Source organism: Elephas maximus, chromosome 15, assembly GCF_024166365.1.
Source record: "Elephas maximus indicus isolate mEleMax1 chromosome 15, mEleMax1 primary haplotype, whole genome shotgun sequence".
Lineage (NCBI taxonomy): Eukaryota > Metazoa > Chordata > Mammalia > Proboscidea > Elephantidae > Elephas > Elephas maximus.
The window spans coordinates 23029236-23050866 of NC_064833.1; the positions used below are offsets into that span (position 1 = coordinate 23029236).

The window sequence follows — 21631 nt, forward strand, 5'->3', positions numbered from 1 at the left end:
CTATGTGCTTGCCACTGTATCTAGCAATGGGTATATAGAAGTGAACCAGACAAGCACGGTCCTATAAGCCAAGGATCTTACAGGCTTGGAGCTAGTGAAGCAGACAGGCAGGCAGAACATTACCTGTGACAAGTTTTTGCTCAGGGCAAGCAGGAGGTACGGGAGGACACCGTGACTTCTGTTCCTAAGTTCTCATTTATCCTGGCTGTCAAAGGAAAGGCAGTTGGAACAATGAGCAGCATCAATGTCATATCACCACATGGATGATACAATTAAAGATAAATATGCTTCTAAAATCCCCTTCTCAGAGCTTCTCTGTGCTCTGAAATTGGCTTTTTTATCAGGGTGATTTCATGAGAAATCCTGACTAATTATAAAACTGTTTCAATGTAGGAAACCTGTGGATGTTTATAAGAAACCATCGGGAAAATGTTTTTTCCAAGGAGACCATGGATTTGATAACAAGATCAATAGCATGCAGGTACAATCACAGAACCGTGAATTGAAAGTGTATTTTAATGATCTTTACAAGGGATGGGGAATGGTGGTGTGAGTGAAGTTGCCTGGTATTCAGGAAGAAAGGAAGAGTCGCTACTAGATTAGCAATGTTTAATTGTTTTTGTTTTCTCTTCTTTTGGAAGACTGTCTTTTTAGGTTACGGCCCAACATTTAAGTATAAGACTAAAGTACCTCCATTTGAAAACATAGAACTTTACAATGTTATGTGTGGTAAGTCACTTATTTAATCAAAACTAATAAAACAGCCTTTAGTTACCACATGGATTTCCTCAATGTCAGAGAAAGAAATGAGGTGCCTATTTTTCGGGACCACCTCATCCCCACCCTCCTAAAAATGTTGTCACTTGCCCATTGGTTGGAAGGAGAGAATATCATCCCCTTCTAAGGCTTCTTTGTCTTTCTTCATCAGTTGACTAATGGGGATTTTTCACAGTGTTGCTGTTGGCAGCCTCCGGCCGATCCAACATAGCATTACAGTTTGACACCACTGGTCAGAGACCTGGTGAAGCAAGAGTTCGGCACCAAACTTTCTTCTACGTCCATCTCTTGCATTGAAGCCCAGTTAAAACTTTGCCAGCATGCATTCTAGCCAGCTATTTATGTGCTCCTAATTATTTTTATTCCTTGAGCTTCTAGTTGCTGAATGAGAACAACTTTTCCTATTTAGCAAGGGAGTGCCAGTCTGGTGGTTAGAGGGGGAGCCTGCAAGTCGGGTCTCCTGGGTTCTTTTCCCATCTTGGCTGCTGGCTCTCCCAGTCCTACCTCTCAGCTTAGGCAAGCCACTGTATGCCTGCTTGGCAACCATTCACTTGCTATGAAATCAGCCTGTTCATCACACAGCGGTGTTTCAAGGCACAGGGCCAAAGCCGTCTTTTACCCCTGCACTTCTGTGGAGTGCATTAGAGGGCAGGCTTATGGTTGTTCATTGATTACGTGTCTCATTTCAAAATTTGGGATGATGCATAAAGGTACAGAAAGCCAGTGATACTGACACTGATGGTTCTTGGTTGTAACTATCACAGACATAGGCAATAGCTAAGTAAAACCTTGTTCCTTCATTCTTTCTTTTTGGTCATGTCAGGCTAGAATGGTTCAGGAGGTAAAAAAGTGTCTACCATCTTAATTTGGTTTCATCAGATTCTGATTTATGTTCTGACGTTTCAGGCTTTGGAAGCTGAATGGTTTTGATTCTCACCAAACCTCATCAAAGAACATTAAAGAAACACCTGGCCCCTTTTCTTTCTCCTCACCAGATCTCCTGGGATTGAAGCCAGCTCCTAATAATGGGACCCATGGAAGTTTGAATCATCTCCTGCGTACTAATATCTTCAGGCCAACCATGCCAGAGGAAGTTACCCGACCCAATTATCCAGGTGTTACATATCTTCAGTCTGATTTTGACCTGGGCTGCAGCTGTGATGATAAGGTAGCGCCAAAAGTAGAAATAATCTCTATGTTTATCATGGAGGAGCGTAGTGGGTAAAGAACAGCACTATCTAATAGAACTTCCTGTGATAATGGAAATAGACTACATCTGTACTATACAAATGGTAGCCACTAGCCATGTATGGCTTTTGAGCACTTGCAATGTGGCTAGTATGACGGAGGAACTGAGTTTTTATTTTGTTTAATTTTATTACTTTACATTTAAATGGAAAGAGCCACATGTGGCTCGTGGTTACCATATCGGAAGCACAAGTAAAGAGAATGAAAGGCAAAAGGTAGAATTCATGTTGCTAGTTAGAATTCCCAAAGACTTTATTTATTTTCAGTCATGGCTCGCATGTGTATCAGTCAGAATTCCAGCAGGAAACAGATGGCCCAAGGAGAAGAGGTTTTTCAAGAGAGTTTAAAGGGATGGTTTCCATCATGTTGAGTGAGAGGCCTTTTTGCAGAGGCTGGACAGGGTGGAGGGAAGCCAAGGAGGAATGGTCACCCTGGGGCTAGTAGGCTACCACTCCTTGGCCTAATAAGCAGTTAGCAGAACATGGAGAGAGAGTCATATGGGAAGGAACTGTGGTATTTGGTAGAGGGAGACAGTTAATACACTGCAGCTTGGCAGGGTGGGAACTGTAAATACCCTGTCTCTTTCCTCTAATCTCTTGGTAGCGCCTACCATTGGTGAAACCCCAAAGGAAGCCAGAAGGCAAGCTTGCTCTTTAATGCAGTCCCTAGAGGTCAGCCACTCTGGTCCAGAGCAGGGTGCAAAGTAGATCTCAGGGGATTGATGGAAACTACTCAGCACACCTTGTTTTGGTTGTTTTTGAGTACCAAACTCCAAGTGTTAAGCAATAATTTGCTTATTGAATTTTATGTTGATCAAAGACCTATATAGCTGCCAATCAGCCCTTCTGATAAGCGGGAAATAACCAGTGTTACCACACTGAGTTGATGTGCTTCCAGCCCAAAGCAAGGAAACCTGATATTTTTGCCTGTGTGGTTTTACTATGGGCAAATGTGTGACTTTTTTTTTTCTATTAGGCCTGTGAAAAATTGAAAACAGTCCTCTGACTGTCCCCTTCCCTTCACCTACCATTTGTTACCACCCAGGATTCCTAAGGGCTTAGGAGCCACAGTTTGGGATACTCACCACTGGAGGAATTCAGTTCGTTCTTCTGCCCTCTTCTTTTTTCTCCTTCCTACTTTTGCCTCATGACAAGAACCAAGGAAGCTAATTACTATAAGGCAGGTAATTCTCAGACCTCAGCTGGGGTTAAGTTGCCAAAGTCATCAGGAAGTGGTCTTTTGCAAAGGATCCCAAATATAATTTTAGAAGAATATCTTAGTTATATCTCGTTTTCTGGATTATCTTTCTTCTGGAGAACAAGAAATCTTTTGGATATTTTGTCTTAAGCCATTTTAGAGAAATTCTGAGTTTTCATTATTTTGTCTGTGGGTTTCTCCAAAAGACTACTGTCCTATTCTTGAACCAAAAAAAGAAAAAAATAAAAATTCAGGCATACTGAGAAAGTATACCAAAACCAAACCCATTGCCCATTGAGTTGATTCCCACTCATGGCAACAGATTAGAACTACCCCACAGAGTTTCCAAGGAGTAGCTGGTAGATTTGAACTGCCACTTTTTGGTTAGCAGCCTGAGCTCTTAACCACTAAGCCACCAGATCTCCTGAGAAAGTATAGAGATTAAGAAAATGAATACCTCCATACACACATCATAGGATAGAAAGCATTACAAATTCAGTCAAAGCTCCATGTGTATTCCTGGTTCCATCCCATTTCCTACTCCAAATACAACTAGCATTCTGAATATAGTCCATATAATTCCCATACATACTCCACCTGTATGTATCCCTTTAATAAAATCTTAAGTAATCTTCAGTGTGGTTCCTTTAACTATTTCGCATATTGTAAATTTTCATGTAAATGCTATCATGCTTTATGTATTCTGAAATTATTTTATTCATTATTATGATTTTGAGGTTTATGCATATTAATACATGAAGCTTTCGTTCATTCATTTTACTGCTGATATTTAATGTATAATTATATAAATATGCTCTAATGATTTTATTCATTTTCTTATTTGAGAACATTGGTTATTTGTAATTGTTAACTCTTAGAAACAGCGCTGCAATAGACATTATTGCAAATGTCTTCTTGTGTACATATGCTAGAGTTTTTGAAGACATACAGTGAGTGGTAAAGTTGCTGGGTTGTTACTTTTCAGAATTTCTGGGTCATTACTTTTCAGCTTTGGAAAAAGCGATTTCATAAATTACTTTGGGAATCACTTTAGTGTACCAAGGGATTGATCTGAAACTGAGGCACAATTCTAATTAATTTATATACATGGCCCAAATTATCATCATTATAAACATGGGAGGTTAGTATACAGTTTTAAGAACAGAAAACAGTCAAGGAGAGATTAAAAAAGGTGCTCAAGGCCATAGAGTTACTAAGGAGTGGAACCTAGAGTAAACTTGAGACAAAACAGTAATTCCTCTACAGGGTTTATTGGATCCCGTTTTGAATTTCGCAGAGTGCTAAATAGGACGAGAGCGCAGGAAAGAAAGAAAATTTCTGATTTGCTTTCTTTTCTTTTTCTTTTTTGTCCTTTTCTGGTTTTTACACACGAAGAGCAAATTGGATGAACTCAACAAACGCCTTAACATAAAAGGGTCTACGGAAGGTAAGGGGCTGGTGGAAAAAGCAATCAGATACGTGGTGTTTTCTGTTTTCAAAAATTGAAGAAAGTTCTTATTGACATTATAGCGTAAACACAATATTTTTGTAAATTACAATTTGGATTGCAGAGAGATTTTTATATTCATCTGGCAAGAGGTACTGGTTTATCCCATGTACACGTGATACCAGCTGCCAGCTGTGTAATCATCAGAAAATTTCAATTAGGTTTTTTTACCCCAATAGTTTTTAAATCCCCTGCAAAACAGACATCCATTCCGTGTCTCATGGGTCCTAAGTTAAGGTGGTGATGGGAACTCCTATAAAGAGAATTGTGGTCACAGTGATAAGCAATAGCAGCTGGTGCCTTTACTGGCAGTTACCTATGGGAAAGTCAGTGTGTATGTTGTGCTGGAGAGAGATTCACAAAAAACAGAAGGAACCAAATCAGAACTCCCTCTTGACATAAGGAATCACCTTGGACCCTAACTCATTCTCCTCTTATTTTGTGTATATGCTTGATAACAAGCATATAATAGTCAACTTTTACAAGTTGATGCTAGGACAAAAAACAGCCCCCAAATCTCAGTGGTTTGTATCAAGAAAGATGTGTTTCTTGTCCATATTTCAGGATGCTTACTGTAGGTCACTTGTGGCTTCGCCCCGTGTATTCTCTTTATCCTGGAATCTAGGCTGAAGGCATCTGGGACATGCCCTTCTCATGGCAGAGGGAAAAGGGGAATGGCAGACGGTACAATGGGTCTTAATGCTTCTGCTTTTATGAGGCATGTGTCACTTTTATTCACAATTCACCAGTCAAAGCCGAGTACGTTATGCCAGTGGTGTGGGGAAGTATAATCTGCCCACAGGGACACTGTCCTGCAAGTCACATGGAGTGGGTGGTGGCATATAACCCTCTATTGGAGGAGAGGGAATAAATGGGAACAGTAATACAATGTACCACATAAACCCTTTCTCCTGATTTTGAAATGCTGGTAAATTAGAAGAAAATAGAAAAGGAGAGAAAGGCTCTATGCAGGTAACTACAGTAGATGGAATGCCATGTCACAGCATGTTGTTGTTGTTAGTTGCTGTTGTCATCTCCGACTTGTAGCGACCTTATGTATAACAGAACAAAACACTGCTCAATCCCGTGCCATCACTTCTTGAACAACTGAGAGTGTATTAAAAAGCGGGTAGAATTCAAACACAGCCGCCCCAGCAATGCAGGAAAGAAGCACACGGTCAATTCTCCCGAGAGCACACTTGAGCTATTAGCTTACACATGGTTCTGTTTATCACATGTGCTGTTTCCAATCAGATTAAATAGACTGGGGAAACCAGTATAAGATTTTATTGACTTGACTTAGTTTTCCTCTTTATAAAGATCTTCATCTGCCTCCTCCTTCCCTTTTCTGCATCACTACCCTCTGTCTTCCCCTTTGATCATAGAACACACAGACCCTTTGGCACAGCTTTGAAGATAGGACTTAGTTGGCGGAAGGGTACTCAGATCCTTAGCAAACTCTACAAGTGATTTAAAATATGTGACATCTAACCTCTAATGGACTGTAGTGTTGTTATAATTAGAAAAATTGGCACGTTGCTGGGATCTGGACGTGGTGAGTCTTGTGATTTGAAATTTTCAAATATTCAGTCACTAAGACAGAGAAATAGTACTGAGATGTTTCTCTTCCAACCACCACCAAGAAAATCATTAATTATAACAACGTTTAACGGACTCCCATATTTTTTCTGATTTAACCTTCGGTTATTTATGGTAAAAAAAAAAAGAACATTTCTGTTCGCGAAACATAAAGTTCCAGCATTTAGTTTGTTGGTGGCAGTGTGCACATGTGACAAAACCAGTCCCATGACTCAGCATAAAAGTAGCCTCAAACTTCTGAGTGTGAAGAAGCTTCTGCTCAGAGAATCACCGACTCGCAGGGCTCAAAGGCAGTTCTAGGCAATGATTATCCCTTCGTTGCTCTGCTCAGAGTTGAATGTAAGTGTCTAATTCAAGATGATTTTCTATAACTGAAGCTTAAAGTTTATGTACTGCCAAGGAGATGGAGCCCTATAGATTCATTCAGCAAGCATTTGCTAAGCGCCTGTTCTCGGCTGGACACTGGTTTCTCCGAGACATCTGGCTCTGTTAGCTGTGTCACTGATAGTTTCTAACATGTAGCTTCAAAACGGTCCTATAAAATATTAGGGGAGGACCATGACAGCACATCCCCTTGGCCTGCTCCTGACCTAGTAGAATAGCCTTTGAGAGACTTAAACATATTGCATGAAATAAAAATAATTATGTATCAGCGTTTTGCTATGTGCAGAACATCTCCTTGTTTAGATTCTGGAATACATGTCAGCCTCCATTTTTCTCTCTCTGTCTTGGTCTCTCTGTCTCTTGGTCTTTGTCTCCTTCAGATTTCCATCTCAGTCATTTCCTTAGCTGCAAAGTTATATTTTCTTGGTCCAAGTTCTTGCAGGCCTTTGTGAGGTTTTCTGCTTCATAAATCCAGCCTCCCACTTCAAGTAATCAGTATCTGCTCCACTGGAGTGGAACGTTGTGAATGCGTCACTGTGTGGGTGTGTGTGCACGTGCGTGTTATGTTCAGAATAATTACTTCCTCTTTCTGGATACCTTTGAATACGCATTGAGGCTTTTCAAGCACTTTGAACCTAAGGTTCTATCCAAAGGTAATGTCGTATTATTTTTATTACTGGTTTTTTTCCTAAACACAGATGTAGGTAGCTGATTTTTTTCGGAATAAACCATATGTTCTGCACATCCCACTGGCAACATCCATATGTGGCTGTTTTAATGTCAGATGCTGTAAAATCACTCATACATCTGTATAAAACAGCTGTGTAAAAGCTGTACGATCCATGTGGCGAAACAACCAAAGGAATATTTGAGGTAATAAGAGAGAGGTATATTAAATTAATCTTGGGCAATATTTCGCTGTAAATGTTTAAACTGTTACAGAATCAAGTCCTTCCCTAAAATGAAGAGGAGGAAAATGTCATCCTTAAAAATGGAGATATAAACTGCTTGCTAAAGTCTTAATATTTTTAGATATGTGGTGAATTTCAGATATTCGTTGCAAGTCTGTTGTTGTTTCTGGGTCACACACACTTAGGGTCTTGGCAAATTCACTGTTCAATGAAAATGCCTTTCTTCAAGCCATTGAATCAACGAATGAATGAACAAAATGATAAATTTAAAATCTCTCATAACAAGTACTTCTAGCGCAGTAAAACCAAAAAGCCAAACCCAGTACTGTTGAGTCGTCATAGCGACCCTATAGCCAGGTGCAATTTTCACTGTTAAAAGATTTGCAGCATTTATTTTCACCTTAGTTTTTTCTTGATTTATATTGTCATAAAAATGCTTTAGATTTTTTAAGTCAAGTTAACACTCACTACTATATTTGTAGGAAAACCCTGGTGGCGTAGTGGTTAAGTGCTATGGCTGCTAACCAAAGGGTTGGCAGTTCGAATCCACCAGGTGCTCCTTGGAAACTCTATGGGGCAGTTCTACTCTGTCCTATAGGGTCGCTATGAGTCGGAATCGACTCGACGGCAATGGGTATTATATTTGTGGAAAAAAAAAATTAAAAATTATTTTAACACCTGTTCGTGGTGTAGTGGTTAAGAGTTTGGCTGCTAACCAAAAGGTCGGCAGTTCAAATCCACCAGATGCTCTGTGGAAACCCTATGGGGCAGTTCTGTTCTGTCCTCTAGGGTTGCTATGAGTTGGCATTGACTCAACAGCAACGGGTTTGGTTTTTTGTTTGGTATACATTTGGTTCTCTCTCACACACAATGAGAAGGAAGCTTGGATAGAAAAATGACTTCCACACTAGAGTTGCTGTTGACTTTAATGTGAAGTCCTGAATATGGGTAGAGACAGAATCCCTTGGTATCTTTTTTTCAACTCTGGAATGTTTTTCATTTCTGTTATTTCACTGGAGATGTTAATTGTGCTAAGGAAAGGAGATCAACCTGTGTATTTGTGTAGGTTTTGGGAGAGAGCTGGAAGTAATCAGCTAGGGGCTTTACATATTTTGCCTCTAAACATTCGAATGTTCCCGTATGGTATGTCGCTTGGGGAGATTAAGTTATAGAGTTATAGCGCTACAAAGAAATAAGGTGAGTCTTAACTTCAGGTCTCTATGACTCTAAAGTCCACATGCTTTCTTCTTAAAGTGCTTCTTCTTTGAAGGTTTAGAACAAAGAGAACATGCCATGAGAGTGTCTCTGTGCATGTCAGGGTTTGGAAGTTGTTTCTGAAGTGCTAGATGCCTTGATACAAACCACTGTTTTCATTAGCTTCTCAGTAGGCACTACTTGGGCAGGACTCTGCTCAGGAGGAATTGAATCTTCATCACAGTATGCTCCCCATTAGTATCACCCCAAAGTCAGCATCTAAATAGAGCCTGGCCAAAAGCTTAAGGAGAAGAATAATGGACCAGGAGGGTGGCAGCGGAGACCTAGATTCTCGGTGCTCCCATATAGCTGAATAATCTTGGACAAATCATAAAACTACAGTTCCTTCATCAGTAAATGGCGATGATATTGATATCTGCCCAATCTGCCTCTCAGGGCTATATTAGGCAGATTATATGTTTAAAAAAAAAAAAAAAATCAGTTCTTGACAGTACTAAAGAATTGTATTTTTTAAAAAATCAATCAATAAAAAATCAGTCATTTCTTCAATAAATGTTTACTCAGTGCACATTACATGCTAGGCACTGTCTTAGACAGTGGAGGTTATAATGGTGAACAAGACAGATACAGCTCCTGTTCCTATCAAGTTATTATTCTATTGGGGGGTTTAGCCTTTTAGGGAATTACAATACAGTGTTTTAAAGGTTGAGGTAAAAAAGACCAGAGTATTAGAGCCATCTAATCTAATCCTGGAGGGGGTTGGAATGACAGCAAATAATAGGCACCTGTGAGGCAAAGTTGGGGAACGGATGCAGGAAGAGGAAAGAACTTGAGTAGAGATTTGGTGGTAAAATTTAAGAACATTATTGTGGGAGCGAACACGTGAAAAAAATTAAAACGTGGAGAGATTTTCATGTCGCTCTTTTGTCAGCCAGCTAATCTGTGGGAATATGAATCAGGAAGCTGAGGAGGGAAAAGAAATACAAACTCAACTCTGGATGACTAAATTCTGGAAGGCTTTAAAAAAGAATGAATGCTGGGGAAGTCCACACCACTTAAAAAGATTTGCCTTGCAGCATTTTGCCAAATGTGGTATCTGGAGGGGAACCTTGGCATGCATCAAAAATGCCAGAGACACTATTGTAAACAGGGAACTGGGATGTGGAATGAAGGCTCTGTCTGGGAATTCCATGGAGTAGGAACCTAGCCTGGGAAGACATGAGACAATACTGGATTCCCATTAAGAAATTATGAGGAAAATGTTTCAGAAGCTCACAGGCTGGTCTCCAGGGTTGGTGGTCTTGAGACAAAGAGCTTACATGTCCAAAGTCTGGGATTCATATATGCTGATATGGCTGGAGTAGGGACTTTTTGTTAAACAGAAATGCAGGTGAGTAGCTTACTGAAGATGTCACAAAGAACAGAGTCAGATTTTGTCTGGGAACCTTTATGTTTGATACTTTGATTAACTGAAAAAGTCAAATGTAAATCTTGATTCCAGACTTTAAAGTTATCCTTTCTTACTACAAAGATTATTTCACCTCTTTCTTAGATAAAACTATTATGCTTTGGGAAGACCCAAGTAGATTCTTTGGGTCAGTAGGGGATCTTGGTTGGATTGCAGGAGGCTGTCAAAAACCACTATATTTTTCCTTTTTGCCATTTATGCTCAGTAACATTTGAGAAACAGTTAGATAATGATATATTTGTGCTCCAGCTGTGTGCAAAATTACAGTTGTGACAATATCTTGGGAATTATGAAGCCCAAATTTCTGAGGAAAATGGAGTGTATGTACATGTAAAGCAGGAGAATGAGCAGAGATGGAAACACCTAATTGGGTAAACCTTTCAGGAAAAAGTGAATCTTAAAATGTCTCTTCTCCCTCTCCTCCTGATGTCTCTTCCAGGTAAGCTGAATTATGTGGCTATATTATTTGTCATCTACTTTTGAGGGTGAAGATGGGCACTGTTAACAATTATGCCAGGACAATAGGCATAAATAGGATGTAGGGTTGCCCTGGCTTAAGTCCATATGTTCTGTAAGGACTGTACTGATGCCACCTTACCTCCATGCACCATATTCATTATCCTCTGTGTTCCCCTAACACTTTGTAGATATCTCTTATATAGTACATGTGTATTGTGTTTTAGTAATTTGTGTCATGTTTGTCTCTTCTACTAGACAGTGGCCTCTTTGCCTCTTTAATGGTAAGAGCTCTATCTTAGTCATCTTTGAATAATGTCTCCATTCTGTAGACCAAGGTCTGACACAAAAAAAATACTGAGTCAATATTTGATGAGTGGGGGGTTACATTAACGAATACATTTGAAAGGAGATAGGTGATAGGATTGCTGGAAAGTTTATTCCTGGTGGAAAGAAAGGGAATAACATGTACAATAGCAGAGGGTTGCCAACAACTTTTTGAACAAAGCGTTGGGAAAAAAAAAAAAAAAAAAAAGCCAAAAAACCAGCTTCCTTGGAATGGAGCCATGGTGAAGAATGCTGATAAATGAGAATTGAAGGAAGACCCAAAGTTGGTGCACAGTACTGGGCAGTGTTTCGTTCTGTTGTATGTGGAGTTGGTTTGAGTAAGAATTGATTCAATGACACCTAACAACAACAACATAGGTGGTCTGAGACTATTGTTTGGTGACTGCTCCAAGGGAGGGGTGTTGCGTGGAGAAAGATGGCTGCTGTTTTGTTGTTCCCTCAATGGTATAGATTGGATGCTAGGTTTGCATTTGAGTTTGGAGGAATGTGTTTGGTAAGCATTAAAACTTGAATGATTTAAAGAGAATAGCTTCTCAAAGAATTTTGATACTTTTGCTTCCAGCTGAAACCAGGAAATTCAGAGGCAGCAAAAATGAAAACAAGGAAAACGTTAATGGAAATTTTGAGCCTAGAAAAGGTTTGGTTTGAGTTTTGAAGGAAAGTCTGGGTTGATTAACTGCCCTCAAGTACTACTGTTATGATTTGCTGGCTTTTTGTTTGTTCATCTATTTCCTTTATGTAATATAATCATATTATATCCTAAATCTTAGGGGTGGGTCCCTAAATTTGGCAGTTTAACCAAGGCTTCTACATTTATTGCAATGCTAAAGAAGCCAAAATACCCAGAACAGGCTTGTGCTATAACAGTGTGGGCTGCTTTGCCTCAAATCATCAGTTCTACTTGGGAGGGTCTCCCAAAGTATTTTACAAAAGGTTTTCTCTGTTACGTGCAGAGGATGGTAACACTTTAATTAAAGCAACATGTATAGATAGTTTAATAAGTGATTGTCAGAACTGACTTTCTTTAGTAAAAATAATAGTAGAAACAAATATTTTGATTATCATTTAGGGATCGACGGCACTGGGTTTTTTTTAGCCTCAATCTCTAAATATTTTGGTCTTTAGGACCCCAATTTCCAAGAATCTATGGCAATTCTGACTTCAGCTTATCCAAAATGGACAGAGTAAGCTCCAGGCATTTACGCTGGGTGTGGGATGAAGGTTTGCATCCTAACTTCGCATCTCTTCTTCCTCAAAGAGTAAGAGCTCAGAACTTTCTTCTTAAGAGGAGGCCTTTCCCTTGTGAGTCCGAATCTGCATCCTGAGGTCTTAACTGAGTTCTTTGGAAACTGATGGCCTCTTGTGTATTTAAAGGGCCCTCCTGAATGCCCACTTATTTTACTATACATGTTCCTTTAAATTCTTACCGAAGGAGCTTTCTTCCATGTGGCAAAGCAGCTTACTTTAAATGCTCATTATTGCTCACTTTTTGTGCTCGAATAATACATATTTAAGTTGTAATTTGCAAATAATGATCAAAGAGAGCCTTCCTCTTAATTAAATCCTTGGTTGATTTGATAAACCTCTTCAGGGGTCAAATGAATTAATTCTATAAAAATTCACTCCTATTGGCTTTCCATTTAGCTGAATCGTTTCAAAATTTGCTACATGTTTTCTTTCTATATATAATTTAAATTTTTTACAACTAAAAAAACTTTAATATAAATATAACATTTATATTATAATTTTGATAACTCCAAGCCTTGACCCTTGCTTAGGTGATCAGATAAACCAACAAAGGGTTAGGAAAACTAACTTGATTAGAGAGAAGGTGCTACATTATTAATAAGTAAGCAAGCAAATTTTGGAAAACTTGACTCTTTCCCCATATTGCTTTGGCGTTTGATGTGAAGTTTAGTATGCATTTAATACAGTTTATCTTTTCTTTCCTAGAGCGGCACCTCCTCTATGGACGACCTGCAGTGCTTTATCGGACTAGATATGATATCTTGGGTCATACTGACTTCGAAAGTGGTTATAGTGAAATATTCCTGATGCCACTCTGGACATCATACACTGTTTCCAAACAGGTCATTGGGAAAACTGGGTTTTATATTCTTCATTTCAGTAAATTCCTTGGGATCATGCAATGATTCCTTGCATGATAGAGTTCTGTCTTAGAAAAGATTTTTGTTTTTTCTGACAAGGAATCCCTATATTGAATCTATTGAAGAGATTTTGACATAGACTTTATTTAAAGTTCTAATAACTACATGGTAATATGTTAAGTATTGAAGGAAGCATATTCATTGTCTTAGTTTCTTTTACTCTGCTTAAGTCACTGCCCAATAGGTAAAGAAGTCCTCAAGATTTATTTGTTTGATTTTTAATGAAGGATTTATGTTAGGGTTTCAGTTTTGGGGAAGATGACTAGGTAGGTTTATATCAGGAATTAGAAAAAAATATTTGGTAGTTAAGGTACATTTTTAATTTCTGAATACAAATGAAAAAGAATACTTTGCTAAAAACCCAGTTCCTTTCTAATTTATACTGTGTGCACACAAACACATGCATGCTTTTGAGTGTACACACACACACACACACACAGAGTCTTTCTTTTTAGGAGATAGCTCATATGTCTGTGTTAGTCTTTAGAGTGTTATTTTTTAAGCTGTGTTCCCTGGAATACTTTTCATTATTTCACCAGTTGGATTTCTGCTTTATATATAGTTGTTTTACTGAAGACTTTGATAAAAGGGCTCTTCTGCTAAAAAATAAGGGTTTGAAAATTACTGGCTTACTGTATTTAAAACTGAAGACTTTTTCAAGGAGTCGGAATCTGAGCTAAAGCAAAAACTAGAGTTTCGATTTTGGGTGTTCATAAGACATCAGTATTGCATCGGTATTTCCATGTTGGTTTGGCGTTGTCTTTGAGCTGGCATTACTGAGTGCCTTTGCCTCCCCATGCAGGCTGAGGTCTCTGTGATCCCTGAGCACTTGACCAGCTGTGTCCGGCCTGATGTCCGTGTTTCTCCGAGTTTCAGTCAGAATTGTTTGGCCTACAAAAATGATAAACAGATGTCCTATGGATTCCTGTTTCCTCCTTGTAAGTTATAGTGTATCACGGTCTGGGGACTCAAAACCAAAAAACCAAACCAGCCCTGCTGCCATCGAGTCAATTCTGACTCATAGCAACCCTATAGGACAGAGAGAACTGCCCCATAGGATTTCCAAGGAGTGTCTGGTAGACTTGAACTGCTAACATTTTGGTTAGCAGCCGAGCTCTTAACCACTGTGCCACCAAGGCTCCCCGGGGACTGTAGAGATGTGTTATTTTGTGGAGTCTGAAGGGTGAGTGAGCCTAGGTGGCAAGAGCCATTTGCCATTGGCTGCTAACCTAAAATTTAGTGGTTCAGACCCACCCAGTTGCTCTGCAGAAGAGAGACCTGGTGAACCGCTTCGGGAAAGATTGCTGCTGTTAGTTGTTGTCTAGTCAGTTCCAACTCATGGTGACGCCATGTGTGCAGAACAGAACTCTTCCATAGAGTTTTCAAGGCTGTGACCTTTTGGAAGCAAATCACCAGGGCTGTCTTCTGCGGTGACTCTGGGTGGGTTCTATCCACCAACTCTTAGGTTAGTAGTCAAGTGCTGGGGCCGTGGTGGTGCAGTGGTTAAGAGGCATGACTGCTAACCAAAAAGTTGGCAGTTTGAATCCACCAGCTGCTCCTTGGTAACTCTGTGGGGCAGTTCTGCTCTGTCCTATAGGGTCTCTGAGAGTTGGAATCAACTCGATGGGAATAGGATAGTCAAGTGCTTAACCATTTACACCATCCAGGGACCCTCCATAAAGATTATATCCAAGCCAAAACAAACAAACAAACAAAAAACCCTATGGGACAGTTCTACTCTGTAGCACATGAGGTCATCATGAGTCAGAATCAACTCGACAGTAATGGGGTTTTGGTTTTGGTTTGGAGTGTTAAACTTGTAATTTCAGTGGCTCGAGTTTTCTTCAAGACAGGGGCACTCAAGAGATCATAGAACTGGGCTTCTGTGGAATCCTTCCAAAATTGGCCATAGAAGAGACCAACTTTCAAAAATCCTATTCTCTCAGGAAGTCCTAAAGTGTGAAGGATTCTTCTGTGTCCCTGCTTCCATCATTAAATGAGAATTTGAAAGTGAAATAGTAAATCATTAAGACGTTAGTCCTTTGAATAATATTAAGGAAGTGATCTCTCAGAAACAGGTGAAGCCTTTTAATTATCTCTTGTTACCTGATGACTTTTTAAAAAGTCTGAATTGGTCTAGTTGAGTCAAAGATTCTTTTACATCATAGGAGACCCAAGACTAAAAAAAAAGACTAGGAAAGAAGAAAAAAACATTGAAGAAATTGTTTTGAGAGAGAGCTATAGAGTGAAGGAAACAGATTGAGTGGGGAAGGAAGGTGGAAATGTATGAAGGAGGCAATAAAAGAATAGATCCATTCAGTTCATTGGATCATTGTAGACGAATCCTTGTTTATTGATGTAGATTTTGCTAAGTGACGGGTACTATTTGTTTTCTAAATGTTTAGATCTGAGCTCTTCACCAGAAGCTAAATATGATGCATTCCTTGTAACCAATATGGTTCCCATGTATCCTGCTTTCAAACGTAAGTCCAATATTTACCTAATAAACTGTGATTTAGGAAAATAAATATTTCTAAATTTACCACTTTTCTACCTCCATATTAATTTTAATAATACCAATAATAATATCTTTAATGTGTTTAGTCTTTACAATTTTTGAAGACCTTTCAGGTAAATTCATTTTGATCTCAAATACAAGTTTGTGTGTGAGGCAGCACAGGTAGTTTATCCCTTATTTATAATTAAGAAATTGAAGTCCCAAAAGGCAACCCAGGTCATAAATGGTAGTAGCTGAACTCAACCAAGTTTGCATTTTCCTTCTAATCTGGTGATATTTCTATGTCTACAGTCGTTATTTCAATGGTTAAAAAAGGTCTTCTCTATTTTAGAAATCAACTGACATTTGTACTTATTTAGGAAACCCTGGTGGTGTAGTGGTTAAGTGCTACGGCTGCTAACCAAGAGGCCAGCAGTTCAAATCCGCCAGGTGCTGCTTGGAAACTCTATGGGGGCAGTTCTCCTCTGTCCTATAGGGTCGCTATGAGTCAGAATCGACAGCAGTGGGTTTTTTTTTTTTTTTTTTGGTTTATACATATTTATGGTGGCACAGTGGTTAAGAGCTAAGGCTGCTAACCAAAAGGTCGGCAGTTCAAATTCACCAGGCGCTCCTTGGAAACCCTATGGGGCAGCTCTACTCTGACCTATAGGGTCGTTATGAGTTGGAATCGACTCGATGGCAACAGGTTTGGGTTTTTTTTTTTCTGGCTTATACATATTTATGGAACCCTGGTGGCACAGCCGTTAAGAGCTTGGCTGCTAACCAAAAGATCAGCAGTTCAAATCCACCAGGTGCTCTTTGGAAACCCTGTGGGGCAGTTCTGCTCGTCCTGTTGTGTCTCTATGAGTCACAATCAACTCGATGGCAGTGGGTTTGGTTTTTGGTTTATATGTATTTATGGAATGCTACAGTAAAAGCCACCAGCACTTTTTTCTTTTGGGGCGATGATGTATTCTGAATGTTGACTCTGATACCCAGCAGGAGCCTAAAGGGTCTTCTGAATGATCAGAGTGCTAAATTCAGACAGTATTAAGACTGTGCAAATTATTGTATTCGTTTCTTTGAGCATTTATAGTTTCTTTATATACCCAGCGCCGTCGAGCCGATTCCGACTCATTGCGACCCTATAGGACAGAGTATGACATAAATATTTGTGGATCATAGTGATGGTATGAATGGTATAGGCATGATGAGTCCCAGCTTTGGAGTGACCACTAGCTATGTGATCACAGAAATGCCAGTTAACCTCTCATTTGTAAAAATCAGAGGTTTGATTGCATGACCTCTAAAGCTTTTAAGGATATATGACAATTTTCCAGTAGCCAAAGCCATCCATTTTTTATTTCTGATAACAAAGAATTCATCTATCCATCCACCCATCCATCCTTTTATCCTCCCATGTATTCAAAGAGAGAGAAAGCATTAAGGAGTAATTTACCTCTTTTTAGTTCATTTACAGTGAGCAGACCCCCATGCTTATGAGAAAGGTAGGAATAGGAAGCACATCGATCTAATTCCACTTAGCAAAGAAGGACTGGGCTGTGTTACAGGACTCTCGGGGCTGAAATAAAATCTTAAAATAGAGATGAATGATTGCACAGTGTCCCCCATATTGGCAGACCTTCTCAGCTTGATGTTGGTGAAATGGCCTGCAAGGTTTATTTGATGTCTCAGTTAATAAATGAAGCTTTATTCAAAGGTAGAATTCATTGTTCATAAGTGAAAAATTAAACGATGCTTTTAAAGGGATGTTTTCTTGTTGTGTTCACAGACCAACATGAGAAACATTTCTGAAGCCAAGGTGGATACATATATCACAGTATTCCCTGGGATGCAGCTTCATTTAATTTCTACAAATCAGGGTTTCCTGGATCTCTTTATTGATGTGCTTTTAACCAAGCAGTAATAAAATAATCACATGGTGCCACCCTGAGGCTGGCATGGCAAAAAGCCTTTGACAGAGAGCTTGCTGTTCTTCTTCACTAGGAGAATGGTTTTTCACATGGTACCTTTCTGCAAGTTTGGTCTTTTGACCATCCCGTTGGTATTTCTTTCCCTCACTGCTTCTCATTTGTGCATAAGTTAACATCTGAATTTCTCTCCTACTGTCCTCCTCTCTTTATTGCAAATAATTACCTGAGGTCTTTTGGCTCTGGTGGGCTGCTCTGTCATTCTCACTCAACATAGAGCATCTGAAGGTATAAAGAACTGTTGAAGTGCTGTGAGAAAAATGGCTGAGTTCTTTTTAATAAGTAAGAAAGTAAGAGTTTCTCACAAGAAGCCCAAGAAGTAGCTTTTTTTTTTTTTAAGTAGTTTCCTGGAGAGAGGATGGTAATTTAGACCAGGTGGAAGCAGTGAAAATGGTGAGAAGTGGTCAGATTTGGTATGATTAGGATGTACTTTGGAGGTAGTACTGACCAGACTTGTTCACATGGGTATGAAGCAAGGAGAGGAGTCAGGGTGAGTCCTAAGTTTTGGCCTTCACATCTGGTCGAGCACCAGTGCCATTAACTCTAATGAAGAAGCCTAGGGTTGGAGCAGGATTGGGAAAGAAAATCAAGAGTTCTATATGGAATTTTTTTTTTTGACATGACTAGTAGATATTCAGGTGGATTATGAAAAGGGTAGTTGCATAAGATGTCTAGAGCTGTGTGGAAAGGTCAGGGATAGAGACATCAATTCGGGAACTAGCGATCATGAGGTCAGGTGGAGATAGATCAAGACCTTTTTCTCAGTTTTCCAGAAGCACCATACGTTCTCTTTTGCATATATTGTTCCCTATACCTGGAATGTTCTGTCTCCATCTTTTTGCTTGGAAATGTCCACTTACTTATCCTTCAGCTCTCAGCTCGGTAGCCACTTGATCTGAGAATCCTTCCCCTGCCATTATCTCATAGCTCCCTGTCTTTCTCTTTGCTGGCTCATAAATGACATACACAGAGATAATATTTTAGGATGGATTTCCTCCTGAATTAGAGTGTCTCTACTGTCGCTTGCCTTGTGACATTTGGCTTGCAGAACGCATAGAAAGGATTTGGCCAAAGCTAGGAGTTTTGTTCATGAGCTGATTTTGTCTTTGTACAGGTGTCTGGAATTATTTCCAAAGGGTACTGGTGAAGAAATATGCTTCAGAAAGAAATGGAGTTAATGTGATAAGTGGACCAATTTTTGACTATGACTACGATGGTTTACATGACACACAGGACAAAATCAAACAGTAAGCTTTTCATTTCTACTTGGTGTGTGTTTTTAAATTCTAAGATCTCACTCAAGGCTATTTTCCTAGAATATCTTCTCTAGATATTTATCTAGGGAAGAACTGATGCCCCTTAAGTATTTTGGTCTTAGAGTCTTCTTGGGGCCCTGGTGGTGCAGTGGTTAAGTGTTTGACTGCTGACCAAAGAGTCAGCAGTTCAAATCCAGCAGCCACTCCTTGGAAATCCTATGGGGCAGTTCTACTCACTCCTATAGGGTCGCTATGAGTCGGAATTGACTCAGTGGCAACAGTTGTGAGTTTGGTTTGGGTTTTGAAAGATGATGTATCAAAAGAGTTTAAAAAATCTAAGTCATTTGCTTTTCAACAACTCTTCAGTGGGAAGGTGATGATTTCCACTTATCTCCATTAACTAAGGAATCCCTTAGATTTTTTGAGACAGTGCATCTCAATAGGAAATTGCATGTGAATATTGGTTGTATCCATTAGTCAACAAATGTGGAGAATCTGCTGTGTCTCAATCTTTATCTTTGGTGCTGTTGGGGATATAGAAGAGTAAGACATACTCTCTGCTCACAAGGAACTCACAGTCTGATGGAGAAGACAAGCAGACACACCAAATTCAGAATAAGTCATCATGAATTTTATACATGTACAAAGCATTCAGAAAGCAACACAAAATATAAGAAAGGGTTTAATTGTGACTTACAGATAATTAGGGAACAAAATGCTAATTGTTTGCTATGGATAACTAATACAATAGAAGTTGACATCTTATTGTTTTCCAGTTACTAAAAGAGAAATTTGATCTTAATTGTATATTTATTTTATTGCTGATCATTGCCCTTGATTTCAATATTTGAAAAATGATTAAAATTAAGAAGAAATCTGGTAAGGTATTGTGAATTTTTGTACTTCTGTCTGTGCCTCTAGGCTCATTATGAGGGCACTGGGTTTTAGGCTCATTATGAAAACCGTGGTCGCGTAGTGGTTAAGTGTTATGGCTGCTACCCAAAGGGTCGGCAGTTCGAATCCGCCAGGCACTCCTTGGAAACTCTATGGGGCAGTTCTACTGTGTCCTATAGGGTTGCTATGAGTCAGAATCGACTCAACTGCACTGGGTTTTGATTTGGTAGGCTCATTGTAAGGAGCCCTGATGGTGCAATGGTTAAAGTTCTCTGCTACTAATCACAGGGTCACCGGTTTGAACCTACCAGTTGCTCTGTGGGAGAAAAGACCTGATGATCTGTTCCCATAAAGGTTATAGCCTAGGGAACCCTATGGGGCAGTTCTACTTTGTCCTATAGGGTTGTAATGATTGGAATTGACTTGATGGCACATAACAACAAGCTCATCATTAGCACTCAGCACTTAGTATTTTTTTGGTTAAGTTCTTTTCTACACCAAGTTCAGGATCTCATTGTGCCTTTAAAGTGCTGTTACCCCCACCTAGCTCCAGCGTTTTCTGCCTCTGATTCATTTTATGGATTTTATATATCAATTCTGTGAAAGTTGTCTCCTGAAACATGGATCTAATAAGGCCATTCCTTAGCAGAAAAACCTTCAACGGACCATTACTGCCTGCACAATAAAGACCAAACTTATACCCTGGTACTCAGAACTCTCCTTAATTTGGCTATTATTGACTCTTCCATTCTTATGTTTCTGCTGTGTTGATCTCATCATTTTCAGCCTCCAAGTCTTAGATCAAGCTTTTTTCTCTACCTGAATATTTTTCTCACTATGTCTGCTAGGCTAAGGGACAGAGAGATTTCAGGCAGAGAAAACATTATGTTCAAAGATACAGAGGCAGACTAGTGCTTAGGAGTTAAAAATGACCCAACCGACTGGGAATTTTAATGACTTGAGCAATATTCATTGGTCATAATTTAAAAAAGAAAGAACCCATGTTGATTGTCATTTTATTTTACCATCCTTTTCCAGGTATGTGGAAGGCAGTTCTATTCCCGTTCCAACTCACTACTACAGTATCGTCACCAGCTGCCTGGATTTCACCCAGCCTGCCGACAAGTGTGACGGTCCCCTCTCTGTTTCCTCGTTCATCCTTCCTCACCGACCTGACAATGAGGAGAGTTGCAATGTGAGTCCTAAAAGATGGTTCTTTAGGATTTGCTTACGTAATTAGCCTTTGTTTTTTTAATCAAATTTCTTGGGTTAACTAGAACGTACTTATTATAAGACATTTGCAATATACGCCAAAGTACAAAGAAGAAAAGACCCAAACAGAGCTTTTTTGAACATTTAGGAACTTTTAATTTTTATATGTAAGGGTTTGTATATATGCTTAACATGGTTATGTTTTAGTGTTCAGTGTTAGCCAATTAAAAATGTGCCCAAACTTTAAAGTTTTGCACAAGGTACACATACTTCATAAAAAGACAGCCAAATGTAGGAGCAGCAAAATTTTGATAGTTGTTGAAACTAGGTCAAGAGTTCATGGGAGTTCACTGTATTATTCTCTCAAATTCTGTAGATCTTTGGAAATTTCCATACTAAATTTACACACACGCACACACACACACACACACACATTCACACACACACTCACAGGAACGTATAACTTACAAATCGAGTTTTCTTTTGCTACCAGTTATAAGGGC

At 39.3% G+C, this 21631-nt stretch overlaps 1 protein-coding gene across 7 annotated transcripts in view; it reads left to right on the top strand.

The window, feature by feature from the left end:
• ENPP2 (ectonucleotide pyrophosphatase/phosphodiesterase 2) overlaps positions 1 to 21631 on the top strand; it is a 136399-nt gene that overhangs the window by 111574 nt on the left and 3194 nt on the right. For 4 of the 7 annotated variants that reach the window (XM_049853870.1, XM_049853872.1, XM_049853873.1 and 1 more), the window contains 10 exons: positions 394 to 481; positions 642 to 729; positions 1773 to 1945; positions 4618 to 4669; positions 11673 to 11747; positions 13064 to 13200; positions 14081 to 14216; positions 15684 to 15761; positions 18881 to 19013; positions 20955 to 21111. In XM_049853870.1, the coding sequence (XP_049709827.1) occupies positions 394 to 481; positions 642 to 729; positions 1773 to 1945; positions 4618 to 4669; positions 11673 to 11747; positions 13064 to 13200; positions 14081 to 14216; positions 15684 to 15761; positions 18881 to 19013; positions 20955 to 21111 (1117 nt within the window). The remainder of the gene's footprint in view (positions 1 to 393; positions 482 to 641; positions 730 to 1772; positions 1946 to 4617; positions 4670 to 11672; positions 11748 to 13063; positions 13201 to 14080; positions 14217 to 15683; positions 15762 to 18880; positions 19014 to 20954; positions 21112 to 21631) is intronic. The other 3 variants (XM_049853871.1, XM_049853875.1, XM_049853876.1) reach the window with 1 other exon arrangement.